The 16,952-nt window shown below is 41.1% G+C and overlaps 3 protein-coding genes across 3 annotated transcripts; all 3 read right to left on the reverse strand.

Annotated features, from left to right (window-relative positions):
* Positions 1-7,857: 7,857 nt before the first annotated feature.
* gpx2 (glutathione peroxidase 2) lies at positions 7,858-9,887 on the reverse strand. The gene is made up of 2 exons (XM_008330067.2): positions 9,382-9,887; positions 7,858-8,426 (listed from the first exon to the last, which is right to left on the reverse strand). The coding sequence occupies exons 1-2, from the start codon at positions 9,601-9,603 to the stop codon at positions 8,073-8,075; spliced, it is 576 nt and encodes a 191-aa protein (XP_008328289.2). The 5' UTR covers positions 9,604-9,887; the 3' UTR covers positions 7,858-8,072.
* Positions 9,888-10,176: 289 nt separating this feature from the next.
* Positions 10,177-16,795, reverse strand: LOC103393869 (ras-related protein Rab-15-like). The gene is made up of 8 exons (XM_017041035.2): positions 16,730-16,795; positions 15,937-16,078; positions 14,432-14,492; positions 14,287-14,347; positions 14,109-14,186; positions 13,880-13,969; positions 11,037-11,102; positions 10,177-10,950 (listed from the first exon to the last, which is right to left on the reverse strand). Exons 1-8 carry the CDS (start codon positions 16,793-16,795, stop codon positions 10,807-10,809), a joined length of 708 nt encoding a protein of 235 aa, XP_016896524.1. The 3' UTR covers positions 10,177-10,806.
* LOC112488108 (ras-related protein Rab-15-like) lies at positions 12,447-13,476 on the reverse strand. The gene is made up of 4 exons (XM_025062786.1): positions 13,347-13,476; positions 13,202-13,262; positions 13,024-13,101; positions 12,447-12,884 (listed from the first exon to the last, which is right to left on the reverse strand). The coding sequence occupies exons 1-4, from the start codon at positions 13,391-13,393 to the stop codon at positions 12,759-12,761; spliced, it is 312 nt and encodes a 103-aa protein (XP_024918554.1). The 5' UTR covers positions 13,394-13,476; the 3' UTR covers positions 12,447-12,758.
* Positions 16,796-16,952: the final 157 nt, after the last annotated feature.

The following is a 16,952-nucleotide window of genomic DNA, read 5'->3' on the forward strand; positions in this document are numbered from 1 at the left end:
CCTTAACAGACCACAGACCCCCTGCTGAAGACCCAAAAACTAGGTGAAACTCTGAAATCTGATGTTACAATTTTGTGAACCAAAGTGTGGGGCGGGGGCAGGGAACTGTCCTGTGTGTAGTTTCAGTTTAGGAGGTGGAAACTACTGCTGAATATGAGTGAGCCTTGAGTTTCTCTGTGGTACTGCAGTAGAAACCACAACATTACTGTGACAATAAATAATAATAATCATCATAAAATTAATAACAAAGTCCCTTATTCATACAACAATAGGACAATTTACAGTGGGAGTCTTTGCAACCAACACAGGCTGCCACAGGAGGCGCCATAAGAGATAGGTGGTTCCTTTAGGACTCTCTACTCTCTCTCTCTCTCTCACTGTGGAACCACTGAATGCTAATGTAGTAAACCATTGTCACTTAATACAATCAACGCCACCTTAAAAACTGGACTATGTGCGATAGAAGCCAATTGTCACTTTGTGCAAAAACACTATGGATTTTTTCCGGCTAAGCTAATTCTACTTTGACCTCTTTGTTGTACAATGTTCTGTTTTTCAGATGTCTCTTTTTGGAAAAATGAAGTCAGGCTCAGAGATGAGGGTGAGTTGTGCACAGGGAGGTGTGAGGGTGTAAATACGAAATAGTCTTTTTGGAAAAATGAAAATGGAAAAATGTCAGGCTCAGAGATGAGGGTGCGGTGTGCACATGGAGGTGTGAGGGTGTAAATACGAAATATGGGATTTGGCCCAAAATCAGCATCTTCCCCTGTAACTGTGCTTGTGCTTATATACCATGCAGACGTCCGCGCCATCTTACAGCACAGCACTTACGGTAATGACAACCACGATGCTGAACAAGTCATTAGCTCTGTGCGGATAACACGCCAAAACATTATGACATTCTCGCTCATTTACATCAATTTGCGGCTAAAAGAGCCTCTTAGTCACGGCGGGACAGCCGAGCCTCATACATTATACAAGCGCACGTCTGAGTGCATATTTATACCACTGCTTTTAGCTTCATTTCAGGTCCTTGTAATGCAAATTAAAGAGTGTAATCCAGGACTACATCAATGGAATACAGAGGAAACAGGGTGTGAGCGAGGAAAGGATTGGTAGCAGGCTTGTTTGTTATTGGCCGGCCCTATCTGCCCTTTGACCCTGGAGAAACATGGGAAAAGACGTCTAAAACACATGGCTCAACACTGTTAGTAACTGAATGACACGTCTGAACGACCTACACATTAACAACAACGCAGTGCTCTTCTCATACATGCTGCACAAACGCCGCACAACCCCCACCTGACGCTTGTATTTGTTTAAAAAGTCGTTTGGATCTCCAGCTCACAGTGGTCTCATTCTTTCCTCCCACAGCAAAGCAGGAACTCACGGGTGGAAGTGATTTCCCCAGTTTTGAAGCAAAGGATGTGGGATTTCAGGGCACTGTGGGCTTGGACTGAATGACGGACACACACTAAAGCAGCAGTTTCAAACTGTACGTCCAAGGCTGATCCCAGAGGCCGAGCCTCGTTAAAAGAAAGAGGAAAAACCCTCGTGCGACATACTGTTGTGCCAGCATTCCTGTTACGGTACATCACGTGCTATATATGCGGCTCTTGAAAGTAACAAAAACAGTTAGGAGTATGAACAGGAATGAGGACGAGCTGAACAGACCTGTCTACGCACCGAGATCTGCTTCGAGCTCAGCCATGACCAAGCCCTCATGCATTCATGCTTCTCGAATTTCTGTCCACAGGAGGGACAACAGCGAAAACCTCAGTTGGCTTTTGTATGTGGAATGATTTTTCCACCGCTGCCCACACGGCCTCCGCATGGGGCACAGGCCTGCAACTTTGCTTGATGTTTTGATTCCTGGTTCTGTAATGCGCTCCAGAGAGCGTGCAGGCCAAACACAGAGACAGTGTAGCAATGGGAAGGCATGTCGAGACAACATTGAGCAAGTCATCACTTTGCAGGAGCTGAGGCAGCCTCCAGTATCACATTGTCATCAAAAATTGCACCTTTTTTTAATGGGAAGTTTCATGGAAACTTTCTGTCTTCCATTCATTTTTTGTTTTTCCATTTCTGAGTGTGATTTTCACCCAAAGAGGTTTGTCTGTGAGACCAGTTTCTCTATCTTTATACACCGGACCCATGTAGGACTATTTTCAGGGTGTGTGTGAGGTTCTATGGGAGCAGAAAAGGGGAATTACGCAGCATCAGATCTGTAAATAACTGTGGTTTTGGTTCATGGTTGTGGGTTGGACACAGGGTGACAGGGAGGTTGCTTCAGTCCATGGATACGAAAACCTATTTCTTTATTGTTAGATCCAGCCCAAAAACAATGTCGTGCACCTGTCCTGATAATGTCACAGTGGTGAAATAATACAAGGTAAAAAAAAACAACAACCGCAATCTCTGTGGCAGGGGGAAAAAAAATTACATAGAATTCAATTCTTTGTCCGCTTGTATTTGCTTGTTGAGATTGGACAAAAAAGGCATTACATCATCACTATTGTACCTTCCAAGCCCTTGGACTTCCCCCTACTTTGCTATAATGGTGTGGTCCATCCTGTCCAGACAAAAGCAGTACCACAGACGTGGGCAAACTATGGCCCATGGGCCAGATACAGGCCACTGGACTGTTAAGAACACTGATGTCAATCCTTCTCTATCATGCAGTACAACAAATCAACTGTCAATTTTGTTGATGCCACTGAATGGTGGCAGACATAAAACGTTTCAAATTATCTTTAAATGTTTAGGTTTATTCTTGTGCATTTTGCATGACAATCTTTTAAAAACAAAAAACAAAAAAAAAACTCCCAGTTAAAAAAAATCATGGCAAAAATGTACGGAAGCAATGACATCAACAAGTCAATTGACTTCTGATAATGGGATGACAAATACAAGCCAGACATACAATATGACGGTATAATTATAGGAGGGTTTTTTCCCATTTACTGAAAAAGTGACATATTTCACCATGTTACCAGTGGTTTGTCTCAAAGCTTAACAAGTACATGATTCATTTGTCTTCGTCACGGAATAGTCTGGAAAATTTAGCCTCACAGCGAACATTAATTATGCTTGACTATATGCAACTCTGATTGGTCCATGGTCTAGTCTGTTGTCAGACTGTGAGAAATGACTGACTGGAGAACAGATGGTCATGTCTTTGCTTGTCAGGTTTGAAAAAGTTATGTCAGCATTTTTGTCCATGTAGTAGACAACACGAATCCCTGACGAATAACTCTCACCTCATCACATAACAGATTTTTTGGTGCTTATGTAACTGAAAATTAATCACAGAAACAATCACATCCATTAAACTAAACAAACAGTAATTTAGGCTTTTCAGGAGTGACCTTTTAGCATAATTACTGCCCACACATTCCGGCGAAGCAAATTATAACGCAGTACAATGCTCCACTTGTTGTTGTCTTTTATCTGTGCTCAGGCTATTCCCCTCCAGCCAATGCACAAGAGACAATGGATACATAAGCCCGACTTAGCAACAGGAAGCATTACTGTGCGAATGTGCCGGCTGGGGAGACACTAGTCAAATCATATCAGGCACGACTACATTTGTTGTTGTTGAGAGAGTGAGGAATGAAGATAAGCTAGCTGTTAAAATAGCAAAACTCTATCAGTTAAGCCAGAGATGAATACTGGTAGGAAATGTAGAAACAAGAGTCAAGACAAAGAAAGAAGAGGAGTTAAAATGTTTACAACCTTGCCTGCAGATGCACTAGGAAACCAGGGACGACAGAAAACTATTTCCTGCAATATGTTATGAGGAGAGTGTGAGTCCAAGGCATGTCCACACAGGTCTCTCTTATCTCAAACTTGAACAGCATTTAGTCAAAAGCACCAAACACAAATTTGGCCCATTTACTGGTCCAACTACAACAACAATAACAACAGCAGCAAACTCCTTCTCCACATATTGTAACAGAGTTCCACTCAGTTAGGGTTACTTTGACTCCTTTGTACAAATCCCATCATAGGAAGCAGTAAGTCATTTAGTGTTAAACCTGCAGATTTCAGGAGATTAGACTTACTATTAAAATCATGGCAGAGGAACTGTGTGATCAGTCATGCCCACCGCAGGTCAGTTAAGCCCGACGAGAATGCTAAAAATCCTTGATCCTTGCCAAGAGCTACAGGCCAGAGCTTTGCTTTTTCACTTGACTCACACCAATCAGTGGTAGTAGAGCAGACACAATACCAGTCAGAGGACAAACTGCTAATTATTAATGTTAAACACTCACAGTTTCATACTGTTGTTCTCATTCTGTTATGGGTTTTCATTCTGTTTGGATTGTAACTTGTCATTACATGCTATAAAATGAGTTTGTTAATAACATTACTCATCACGAGTGCCTTATGTGTAACAGCTGGTATTTTGCAAATATGAGATAAAATACTTGTTTGTGTTTGAACTTTGTATGGTATGTGGCAGCTAGCATTTTTACCTGGAAGGAAAAAAAACTGACAGAGTAAATAAACCTTACCTGGAAGGAAAAAAAACTGACAGAGATTTTTTCTGTATTCATGTCAAGTCAACACTATTTCTTGACTTGACTAGGATCAGCAAAGCGTGGCATTGAACTCTTGGCCTTTTCTTTGGAAGATTACTTAATCTACTCATTGAACCCATTAACCTCAGAAATACTAGACATTATGGTCTGTAGTCAGGAGTGAAGCCAAGGACAAGTATGACTAGATGTTACAGGTCAGAAAACTAGAATGTGTGACTAACAGCTGGGATGTCTAATAGCAGGCGAGTAGCACCAGACGGTCACATACAGACTTATTTCAGAAATAATAGTTAATGATAAATTATCAGCCACGTGACTTTTTTGGTGTAAATAAAATATAACTTTAGCCCACATGTGTCAAACTCAAGGCCTGGGGGCCAAATGCAGCCCTCCAGGTTATTTTGTATAGCCCGCAGGAGCCAAAAAAAAGCATTTGATTTAAAGTCCACGCAGCAGAGTTTCTTAACCTGATAAATTAAAAGTGTTTTTTATTACACAGCAATGTAGTGTATTTGTAACTTGAATAAAAAATAATCAACTGCAGAAACATTTATTAATGCGTTTACAACAATTTACCATTTACAACTGGGCCTTTAAGGGGATGCGTATTGCTGATGTGGCCCCCAGGGTAAAAGAAAAAAGAAAAAAAAAGAGTTTGACCCCCTCTGCTTTAGCGTATTCAAAAGTAGCCCAAGCTAACTGCTAATTACACTGTTTGAATTGTGAAGTCTACCTGACAACACATGCCTGTTGTTGACGGTCTCACTCAGAGTCATACGATTATAATGGTCGACCACCGGGACTCTGAAGAATACACGCTCAGACATGAACAATACTCCGTACAACATGGTACCGTACTGTCAGCGTGGCCTCGTCTGTCGAGGCAGATGCTGCACCGGGCAGGCAGTAAACAAAACCACGGCGCAGATGTGGACAGTCTGGGAAGATGTGTCACAGTGGCAACATCACGTTCAACACCGTGTTCAAAAACCACCACTGATTCACAGCACATACAACGAGACGTCAGTACAACCTCTGCTGTAGTGGTGAGTGAGTGTGTGTGTGTGTGTGGTACACACAGTGCCACCTGTAAATGTGCCCGTGACAGACACGTCCTACAGCAGCAACGACGCCGCAGCACATACATGTGTTTGACAGGCAACGGTCGACTATAAACCACAGTTGAAGAAAAACGCTGTCAGTGACTGCGCACTGGCTCAACACTGCACCTAAACACATCACAAACATTAGCTTAGTCCTCACACAGCCCACAGATGCTGTGTGGGGGCATCGAACAACAGCACGCACCTGACCAACACCACGCAACACTCACCTCTCCCCCCGACTCCGACTCAAGCTTTTCGGGTGAAACACCAAACCAGAGGCTGTGGGTTTTCTCTTCTCTCCTTTCAGTTAATAAGCTCCAAAACACAAACGGCTCTGAGTCGATTCTTACCTTTGCTACAGTCGGAAACACGCAGCGCTTCGCTACGTGTTGGAACAGATAAAAGCTCCACAGTGTTCTCCTTCTGGGACGCAACTTAGAAGTTTGATAGAAAGTTACGTGTTGGCCTCGCTGCGCTATGCAGCTGCTGGAGGGATGAGATCATCCAGACTGCCTCCCCTCTCTCTCACTGGCACCGAGTCTCGCGAGAAAAGCCGCTGGAGAAGGGGGGTTAAAGAGCAAACGTTGCCGTGGCAGCGGGGCTCACCTGGGGTTACAAAAACGAAGAATTCCCACTCCTTATAAAAAAGGTACAAAAGAATGAGGTGACATTACATATAAAATGTCCAAAATACTGTGACATTGATATAAACCTAATGGGTTTGTTAACAGTCTAATTAAAAATACAATTATTTTCAGTCCACACGACTTTTAAGTGAGAGTCGCTGCTGTAATAACCCCAGAATGAGGCCCTTCGTTTACATCAGGAGTGGGTCTTCTTCACAGAGACCGCCATGTTGGATTACCAGTTTTTTTTCGTAGTTCACAAACTTATTATCTAACTATATTATTTATGTTTAAATAATAATCGACTGTTGCTTCAAATATATGTGGAGACAAGTCAAGGTTGTATAATCAAACATTTTAGACGGAATAAATCAGGAATGTTTGGTACTTTAAAGCAGCGTTTTTAAAATACCGTGTGGAACCCCAATGGATTACTTTGATTATTTTTATCTTGTATCTAAAAACGAGGTGGAACATGTTAAATAATATCTGGTATATTTCTTGTTTTTAAAGGTACAAAAAATACAATGTCAATTAATTAATATATTACAACGAGAAAAAGTCTACGGTTATGTGTTCGAATCTTTATTTTGGACATTGTTCCGGACATCTTACTTTATTTTAAAGGATTTTTTAAATGACGTCATATCAGGAAGTTTATGAAGTTAAACTGTGGCTCTAAGAGACAGTGTAGTCAGTGTGGACAAGAGGTTCCAGAAAATTCTAATCTAGTTAACTCCCTGTAAAGACTCGGTAATTAAGAACACACCGACTGTATACGATTAGATGTCACATAAATGTTTAAAATATCCTGACAACAAACATATTTTTAAATTCGATACCGGGAAAGGAGTAGTTAGCCAGACTGTTAGCAACCGTGAAATGAAAACCAATCCTGGGTTGAGTGACTATAGGTTTCACTGCTGGGGCAATTGTCCTGGAGCCACTTCCCAAACACATTAAAGCGGAGCCCGGGGCTCTGACATCATCGGCTGACGTGCAGAAAATCTAACAATCTGCTGTTGGAAAGCAGAGTGAGCGATCATTACAACGCAGCCAGAGCAGAGTTTCCCTAAACTTGTGTCACCGTGGACCCTTATTCACACAGCTGCTATCAGCAGATCTCTACGGGAAACGTAGATCCACCGGATTAATGGAGGAAGTGGAGCTCTCCGTGTACAATGAATGAATCAGCAGGATGAACAGTGCAGAGAAGTGGCCTGAGAATGATCCCAGAGTGCCTTTTAGTGCAGGGACACCATCCATTATGATCATGGCATCTTCTTCTACGGTGAAATAAGACTCTTTATTGTGATTATCTAATTAAGTCAACATGAATAAGAGACACACAACTGTATAATCATCGTTTATTGCATCTTATAAAAACGAGCAAGAAATTTTAAAAAGTTCTTTTAATGTTTTTATTCAATGGCAAGCATTTTGAGATTGAATTTCAATACATAAATGCAGGACGGAAGATTATTTATGCGTGGTTACATCAACAGCACCATCTGCTGGACGATAATGCATATGACAAAAAAACCCACATTTCTTTTTTTTTTTTTAGAAAAAACCCACATTTCTTTTTCTTTTTTTTAAACTATCCCTATAAAGTGACATTTGTGTTTTTCTCCTGGTGATTATACATTTGCACTGTAATCGTCCACTACTGTTAAGCTCTCACGTGGCTTCAGGAAATATTCCCTCAGGGTTTTAGAATATTAACGTCATTTAATAAGGCTTAAAAGTGTGGAAGACGGCAGAAGACTTGAATGAACAAAACACAGGGGCTAATCTTAGCTCTTAGTTAGCTTTAACAGTCTTTGGATGTCGGGCTCAATATCGATTGTGGGGAACTTTTTGCTGTATCTTTTGAACGGCTCTCCTTCTGGGCCGATGACAAACTTCTCAAAGTTCCATGACACATCTGTCCTGTTGACGGGACTCCAAACCAGAAATTTGGGGTCCAGCATGAGGGAGTTGGGGTCGTCATCGGGATAGGGGAGCTTGTCTTTCAGATAGGCAAAGACCGGGTGCGTGTTCGCTCCGTTTACGTCACACTTCTGAAAGATGGTGAAGTTGGGCCTGAAGCCGCCGCCGGGACGCACGTGCTGCAGAGAACTCAGGATCTCACTGTTGGAGCAGTTCTCCTGGAAAACACAAGTGTTCACTTTCACTTAATGGCATCCAGCTGTTTGACTGGAGCCCAGCGAGAGCTGGGAGGAAGGTTTCACACAAAGTTGCTTCTAATTTTGGTAATGACGGGAATTAAGCTGATTATGCAGTTACGCAACCGATCCTCAGCAGAGAGTTGAGCGGATGATTAAAATTAAAATGATAACGCGGAGATGCAGCGGCTACAGCTTGTGTGGCACAAATACGATTGATGGTGTTGGTTAGATTTTTCATCTTCTCCTTTTTTCTATTGTTCTTTCATTTTGTCATATTATTATTATTCTTATTTTTTCCTTATATTCTTCGGACTAATTTTAATGTGAAAATTGGTGAAAAAATTAGTGATGTCCGATATTAACTTTTCGCCGATGTCTGATATTCCGATATTGTCCAAATACTTAATTTACGATTCCGATATCAAGTGATACCAGTATTCTGTATTTATTTATTTATCAGTACAAACCACTGTATGAGTTGCTGACACCAACACTCTGCATACAATCCCCTCATTATTAAAAGAGATTAATTAAATGAGCCGCAATGCTGCCCTCTAGTGGCTTTCACTTTAATATACAGCCGTTTAACCCCAAAACTACTTTTTAGAGCACACATAATTTTAGCGAAACCCAGGCATTGCTTTGTCGGATTTTCATCATTGGAGGAAAAACCGATAACGATTCTTACAGGTACTACGTAAATATATGCTAATATTGGGTCGATAATATTGGTCATCCGATATTATAGGACATCCCTAGTAAAAATGTATGTTTTTTCTTACACAGTCTATTACACAGTGTTAATCTCATGGCTCATGGTCAAATAAAGTTTTCTAATTGGCTGTAAACATCCAGCTGAATTGTCAGAGAATGACGTCATTTAATAAATCTATGACCGGAAACACGTTTCATTCAATAACGCTCTCGATCTCACCTGATATCCAAACTGGTTACAGGGGAAACCCAGGACCACCAGCCGATGCGGGTACTTGCTCTGGAGCTGGTTCAGCTCGTGGAAGTCCCGGGTGGTGGTACCTCAGAGGGACGCCACGTTCTCTATCAGGACCACCCGGCCCCGGTACACGTTGAAGTCCACCGGGTCGCCCTCCACGGTGGTGGCCTTCAGGTCGTAGAAGGTCTTGGCGATGAACGTCATCTTCACCTGCGTGTTCCCAGACTGGAGGCAGAGAGGACTGTTGTGCTCGACAGTACCCAGCCTCTGGGTCACCTGACCGTCTCAGGGTGTCACGCTGCCTTTCATGGGTGTCTGGTGTCTCTGCAGGAAACTGATCCACACCTGACACGCGATACGTTCGACACCATGGTGCTTCAGATGGACTGGTGTAACTGATTGTGCAAACACACGCTCATGATTTTATTAAGTGTCACACGGAGGAATTTGTCGTTTCACTCAATACTGTCTCGACTTTATGTCATTAAAACTTTCAAAATAAAAGAATTCTTTCAAATTATTGGAATTATTTTTTCAAACATTAATGATGAGTAAATACACGAAATATACAATGTACACACCATTAGACATAAAGCCCCATCCGAACAAAAAAAGTAGACATAAAATGTATTGTTTTTTATGTAATTGGTTACGTATCAGTTTACACATTAATAAATAATTTAAGGTGTAATCAGCTGCTTTCCAGAGTGTGTGATGAAAAATAAATGACTCTACACTTTGTACCAACTTCACTGTCCGTCCAAACTCTGTGACTCAGCATGACTCGGACCACCAAAGAATAACAATCGCATTTAAAAGTCAAATTTATTTATTTCATAATTTAAAGTCGATTACAATAATTGCATTGCTTTTAATTTAATTGTCAAAAAAACCCTTCTACAGTGGATGAACCAAAACTAAACCAAACTAACAACGTCAATTACATTCTTAAACCAGCGTGGACGTGTACACTCAGGGCGGGAAATAAATATGGACTGCGTTACAAATGTTACTGGACTTGGCACAAAGAAAATGGAAAAATGTAATATTTGGTTTCATTCATTTAACTTCGTCCTACACACACCTCCACGTACCACAATACACTGTAAACATCAGTATAAAAAGGCTCAATCGTAAATTCTAAATTTAAAGTCAAATATGAAGCAAAAAGAAAACCAATATTTGGTGCAAAAACAGCATTTTCTAAGAATCCAGCAATATTCAACAAACGCTTCACTGCTTTCAAAGTTCGGTGAGCATGAAGCCACTTGGCCCTCTGCTGGTAGCAGTCGCTCACTGCACGTACGACCATGTAAAACCGACATGTAGCCAACACTGTAGCAGTTAAAAAACCAGAATGTTGAAGTAACACATGTAGAAAGTATCAGCTGTGGCTTTTTGTTTTCTCTAACAGGCACAGCCCCTGTGGGCGATGTTGTCCTTACTTCCTCCTAAAGCAGCCTTGTCTAAATATTCATCTAGGGATGACAACAGGTTGTCTGCCTCTTTCGTGTAAGCCTGCAGCACCAGTTCGGTCAGTCGGGTGAACGACTGAAGGAAGAAAGGGAAGAGAACACAGTGAATGTCACCGGATGTTTTTTAGTTTGTTACATTTCTGTGGGTTCTGTTTGTTGTACCTCACTGATGTTGACATTGCTTGAAGCACTGGTTTCAAAGAAATCCATTTTGTAGTTTTGGGCAAGCTGCAACAATCAGAGGTAGAGTTTTTTCCAGGGATCTTCACAAAATGCACAACTTGTGGATTCATTCAGTTTTGTGCTTAAAGCAGCGGTCATCAACTGGTGGCCTGCAGGCTGAATGCGGTCCACTGAACCGTTCAGTGCAGCCGGCAATATTTTCTTACACGAAAATTCAAATTTGAAAAAATTATGAAAACGTTTGATCCTCTGACAAATTTAGTTGGTGAACGTCAGACACAAATGTATCCAAAAAAAACAGATACTGCTGCAAAAGCATAACTTTAATGAGCTGAGCCTCGGAGGAGAATTAATATAATACAGTGGTTCCCAAAGTGAGGACCAGGGCCCCATGGGGGGAAACCAGAGATATTGTATCAGTCTATTTAATTAAATTTTTCTTTTTTTTTAAATTTGTGTCACAGTGGGGGGGAAAAAATCAATGATTTATGCGTTTATATATTTTTTTCTGTGACAATATTTGTTTTCAAACTATTCGTGGTTCAGGGGCCACATATAGCCTAATGAGATGTGAGGTGGGCTGGACTGGTACAAACATGAAGACCTATAAATAGTCCACGTTTTTCCCCACTTGTTTTCTTGAGAAGCAATACAAGTATATTTGAAATTTTTAGAGAAATATAATTTTACAAAACATATCACATAAAGGCGTGAAGAGTTTGTGAGAATGTTTTCAATTATCATCAAGCAGGCCAGATTGAACCGCACAGCGGGCCGGGTTTGGCCCGCAGGCCATATGTTTGACACCCTTGCTCTAGGACCTTACAGTGAAGAATGCCACGACATTTAAAAATCCACAATCCAAATCCAGGCACCACGCCCGTCATTTATAAAACACAGTTATAAGAGCTGAAGGGCCGAACCTTGCTTGCTTGCTCCTTGGCGACCTGCCTCCTCGGCTCCTCATCACACTTGTTTCCTATCAGCATCCTCTGCACTTTGTCTGGAGCACACTGCAAACAATGGCAACATAAAAAACAAAAAACAAAGACAAAGGGTATCCTGTAATTCACTCTGATACTCTCTAACAACACAAATGTATCCAAAAAAAACAGATACTGCTGCAAAAGCATAACTTTAATGAGCTGAGCCTCGGAGGAGAATTAATATAATACAGTGGTTCCCAAAGTGAGGACCAGGGCCCCATGGGGGGAAACCAGAGATATTGTATCAGTCTATTTAATTAAATTTTTCTTTTTTTTTAAATTTGTGTCACAGTGGGGGGGAAAAAATCAATGATTTATGCGTTTATATATTTTTTTCTGTGACAATATTTGTTTTCAAACTATTCGTGGTTCAGGGGCCACATATAGCCTAATGAGATGTGAGGTGGGCTGGACTGGTACAAACATGAAGACCTATAAATAGTCCACGTTTTTCCCCACTTGTTTTCTTGAGAAGCAATACAAGTATATTTGAAATTTTTAGAGAAATATAATTTTACAAAACATATCACATAAAGGCGTGAAGAGTTTGTGAGAATGTTTTCAATTTTCATCAAGCAGGCCAGATTGAACCGCACAGCGGGCCGGGTTTGGCCCGCAGGCCATATGTTTGACACCCTTGCTCTAGGACCTTACAGTGAAGAATGCCACGACATTTAAAAATCCACAATCCAAATCCAGGCACCACGCCCGTCATTTATAAAACACAGTTATAAGAGCTGAAGGGCCGAACCTTGCTTGCTTGCTCCTTGGCGACCTGCCTCCTCGGCTCCTCATCACACTTGTTTCCTATCAGCATCCTCTGCACTTTGTCTGGAGCACACTGCAAACAATGGCAACATAAAAAACAAAAAACAAAGACAAAGGGTATCCTGTAATTCACTCTGATACTCTCTAACAACTCTTATCTGAAACACAGGGTCGCAGTAAAGTACGGGGAGGTGAAATACTTCCTGTCTTACTTCATCTACATCACTGGCCCACTTGGATATGTGCAGGAAGGACTGCTGGTTTGTGATGTCGTAAACCAAGATAATACCCTGCACAGGAATGCACAGAACGTTAGTAAGAGCTCCAGAGACCCCGTGAAGGTCACATGACTCCTCAGACTGTTTACTATGGGGGCGGGGGGGCAGTCACCTGTGCTCGCCTGTAGTACTGTTTGGTTATGGTCTGGTACCGCTCCTGACCTGCGGTGTCCCTGCAAATATGCACAGATAGAGCACCAGGTTTATACAATCAGCCAATGAAAGTGATGAGCAGCCGGAGGGTGAGTTTTACTCACCATATCTGCACTCGCACCCTGACTCCGTCTATTTCTAATGTTTTCATTTTAAAGTCCACCCCTGTAGAAAAGGAAACAGAGACAGAATGTTTTCAGCGAAGTGAGTCATGGCCACAGTGACATACGCTGCTGTGTGTTTGTTTACGCTTTAAAAGTGTCTATTGTTGTGAATCAACTAAAGGCACTATATTACGTCGAGGTGGAAAACACTGCTTTTAAATGGCTACTGAAGTTGTGAACCATTGCTAGACGACAGGACAAGGCTGTTCAGGAATGTGGTGCTAAGTCGCAATCACTTCATTCGTACATGTTCAGTATTTCCATGGTTAATTACTTGTTTTGACTGTCTTGTCTTGTACAAAAAGTATATGTAATGAAACATTATGATCTTCTAGTTTCAATTTACTCACAATTCCAGTGTTAAACCTGGGCCTGTTTAGTTGAATGCCACGACATTTAAAAATCCACAATCCAAATCCAGGCACCACGCCCGTCATTTATAAAACACAGTTATAAGAGCTGAAGGGCCGAACCTTGCTTGCTTGCTCCTTGGCGACCTGCCTCCTCGGCTCCTCATCACACTTGTTTCCTATCAGCATCCTCTGCACTTTGTCTGGAGCACACTGCAAACAATGGCAACATAAAAAACAAAAAACTAAGACAAAGGGTATCCTGTAATTCACTCTGATACTCTCTAACAACTCTTATCTGAAACACAGGGTCGCAGTAAAGTACGGGGAGGTGAAATACTTCCTGTCTTACTTCATCTACATCACTGGCCCACTTGGATATGTGCAGGAAGGACTGCTGGTTTGTGATGTCGTAAACCAAGATAATACCCTGCACAGGAATGCACAGAACGTTAGTAAGAGCTCCAGAGACCCCGTGAAGGTCACATGACTCCTCAGACTGTTTACTATGGGGGCGGGGGGGCAGTCACCTGTGCTCGCCTGTAGTACTGTTTGGTTATGGTCTGGTACCGCTCCTGACCTGCGGTGTCCCTGCAAATATGCACAGATAGAGCACCAGGTTTATACAATCAGCCAATGAAAGTGATGAGCAGCCGGAGGGTGAGTTTTACTCACCATATCTGCACTCGCACCCTGACTCCGTCTATTTCTAATGTTTTCATTTTAAAGTCCACCCCTGTAGAAAAGGAAACAGAGACAGAATGTTTTCAGCGAAGTGAGTCATGGCCACAGTGACATACGCTGCTGTGTGTTTGTTTACGCTTTAAAAGTGTCTATTGTTGTGAATCAACTAAAGGCACTATATTACGTCGAGGTGGAAAACACTGCTTTTAAATGGCTACTGAAGTTGTGAACCATTGCTAGACGACAGGACAAGGCTGTTCAGGAATGTGGTGCTAAGTCGCAATCACTTCATTCGTACATGTTCAGTATTTCCATGGTTAATTACGCCACCTCGATGTCACTGCAGAGTGGCTTGTTTTGACTGTCTTGTCTTGTACAAAAAGTATTGGAAGAGTAATGAAACATTATGATCTTCTAGTTTCAATTTACTCACAATCCCAGTGTTAAACCTGGGCCTGTTTAGTTGAACACAACACTGATGTACTTGCAGGAATTGAAGAAAGACACACGTGACTCCTTTAACAGTCTCTGTCTTTTTCTTTTGAGCTTTTTAGCACTCTACTGCCCCCTTGTTTCCCAATGTCATATAGAGAAATGCAGAAAAATTATTAGAAGAAAAACAATTAAAATAATCGGACCATTTATGTGGGACACCTGAGGGTCTCTTATGGTACGTTATTGTGCCACGCCCCAGTGATTTAGGGCAGGTCAGATAAGACATTTTGGAGACATAGATCAATGAGTCACAAATATTTGTTAAAACAAATTATATATTTGTTTTAATTTAAATTCTAATTTTTCATGTAACAAAGACACAAAGATGGAATAAAAAATCTTGTCAAAGCTGTTTGCGACACCTCTATGGAAATATACATGAATTATTAAAGGAAACACCTTTTGAAAGGTCGACATCTGTCTTCTGTTAGACTCACCTTTCCCACGAACATATGTACAAAAGATTATATGAAAAAAGTACAAATATTTATTTATGTTCTTGATAAAGCGTCTTGGCCAGAATTAATTTGCTTCGTTTTAAGTCTTTGCTCTGAGTACTTTTCACGATTTAGAATAAAAGTCGGTAAAATTATTGTTTGGTTTTTTCCCCCCAATATGAGTGTTTCCAAGCACGTATCAACACCACAGTCCTATTGACAGTCCAAAAACCTGCCAATTTGAGACACATTTGGGCCGCAACCCACCATGTGAAAAACGCAGGTTTGCGCAGGGAAATTGCTTAAAACAGCAATCAATCATGTATTAGTGGTGTGTGACCTGAGGCTGTTTACACTTATCCTTCTTAGTAGGCCTCGTAATAACAATAAGAGAAATTCCTGAAACTTAAATGTCATAAAAGTAAAGATTACGAATTTCGATTTCCGATATTAATCGAGTTAATTCGGTTGAATAAACGCACCCGGGGGGTTGACTGGCGGAGTTAATGACAGTGATGACTTGGGAAAGTGTCACTGCAAAACAGTTTAAGGCTTGTAGCTTACCGATGGTGGAAATATGTGAGGGATCAAATTCACCTTCCGTGAACCTCCTCAACATACACGTCTTCCCAACGCCCGAGTCTCCGAGAAGCAGCAGCCTGAACAGGACGTCGTACTGTTTCGGTGTGGTGCCTTCACGAACCCACTGGAAACTTTTTTTTTTTTTTTTTTCTCCTCAAGACTGATCTTAGCATTATCGGTTTATTAAGCTTCCCTTTTAAAGTTGTGGTTTATTAACCGATTGTTTACCCCTCCAAAAAAGACAAAATAGTATTTTTTTCTCTATAGTCGTTCAATATTTTAACTTTTCATAAAATATTTTCAGTTGATACGAAATAAATATGTTAAAGTAAATATTAAATTTCTTCTTAAAATTACAATACAGCAAATAAATGTAATGCAAATATGCAACGGGACATATTTCCCAGACAGTAATCTGTGAACACAACGTACTAAACAGCAACCAAAGGCATGTTTAATAAACTCAGTAATTAGTTATTTTTCCTCTCCTGTAAAGTTTGCTCATATAAATAACGACTTTTTAAATAAATGTTTACATCCGTGGTCAAAATAATATCTCATCTCCTTAAAAAAACCGTAATCTTTTGGGAAATACAAATGAGTCAAACAACGAGCGGTTAAATCGGTATTATGTAAATGAGAGAAATACGTTTGATCAAATAAAAATCGTTTTGTAAATAAAACAACTCCCTTTCACAAGCAAACATCACGTTGATCCTTAAAAAAACAAAACAAAAAACAAACCTTTAAATGTCTCTCCAGTATCCTACATTACCAACGTCAGGAATAAAGTCGTTCCTCGCATTCCCGGGGAACCTGAAGGCATCACACTGCCGAACATCCTTGTCGAGGTGAAGCAGCCTCCCGCGGTGGGAGTGTCACGAGCCCGGGGACTTGTTTAGGTGCGTTAAAACAAACATTGCCACGGCTGTGGTGGCTAGACTAATGCTAACCGGATATTTAAGAGTTAGCCTAAAGAATATATCCCCCGTATTTAT

The sequence above is a fragment of the Cynoglossus semilaevis genome, chromosome 1 (genome assembly GCF_000523025.1).
Source record: "Cynoglossus semilaevis isolate Cse_v1.0 chromosome 1, Cse_v1.0, whole genome shotgun sequence".
Taxonomy (NCBI): Eukaryota; Metazoa; Chordata; class Actinopteri; order Pleuronectiformes; family Cynoglossidae; genus Cynoglossus; species Cynoglossus semilaevis.

Bases quoted from the DNA above. Each gene is read 5' to 3' on its own strand.
- LOC103393869 (XM_017041035.2), bottom strand. From the start codon at position 16,795: ATGTTCGGCAGTGTGATGCCTTCAGGTTCCCCGGGAATGCGAGGAACG. The intron at 11,103-13,879 runs GTTCGGCCCTTC...TGATTGTTGCAG, and splicing joins CCAAGGAGCAAGCAAGCAAG to CTTGCCCAAAACTACAAAAT. The intron at 10,951-11,036 runs GTACAACAAACA...TTCTTCCTTCAG, and splicing joins GCAATGTCAACATCAGTGAG to TCGTTCACCCGACTGACCGA.
- LOC112488108 (XM_025062786.1), bottom strand. From the start codon at position 13,393: ATGAAAACATTAGAAATAGACGGAGTCAGGGTGCGAGTGCAGATATG. The intron at 13,263-13,346 runs GTGAGTAAAACT...GCATATTTGCAG, and splicing joins AGGGTGCGAGTGCAGATATG to GGACACCGCAGGTCAGGAGC. The intron at 13,102-13,201 runs GTGACTGCCCCC...ATTCCTGTGCAG, and splicing joins AGTACTACAGGCGAGCACAG to GGTATTATCTTGGTTTACGA.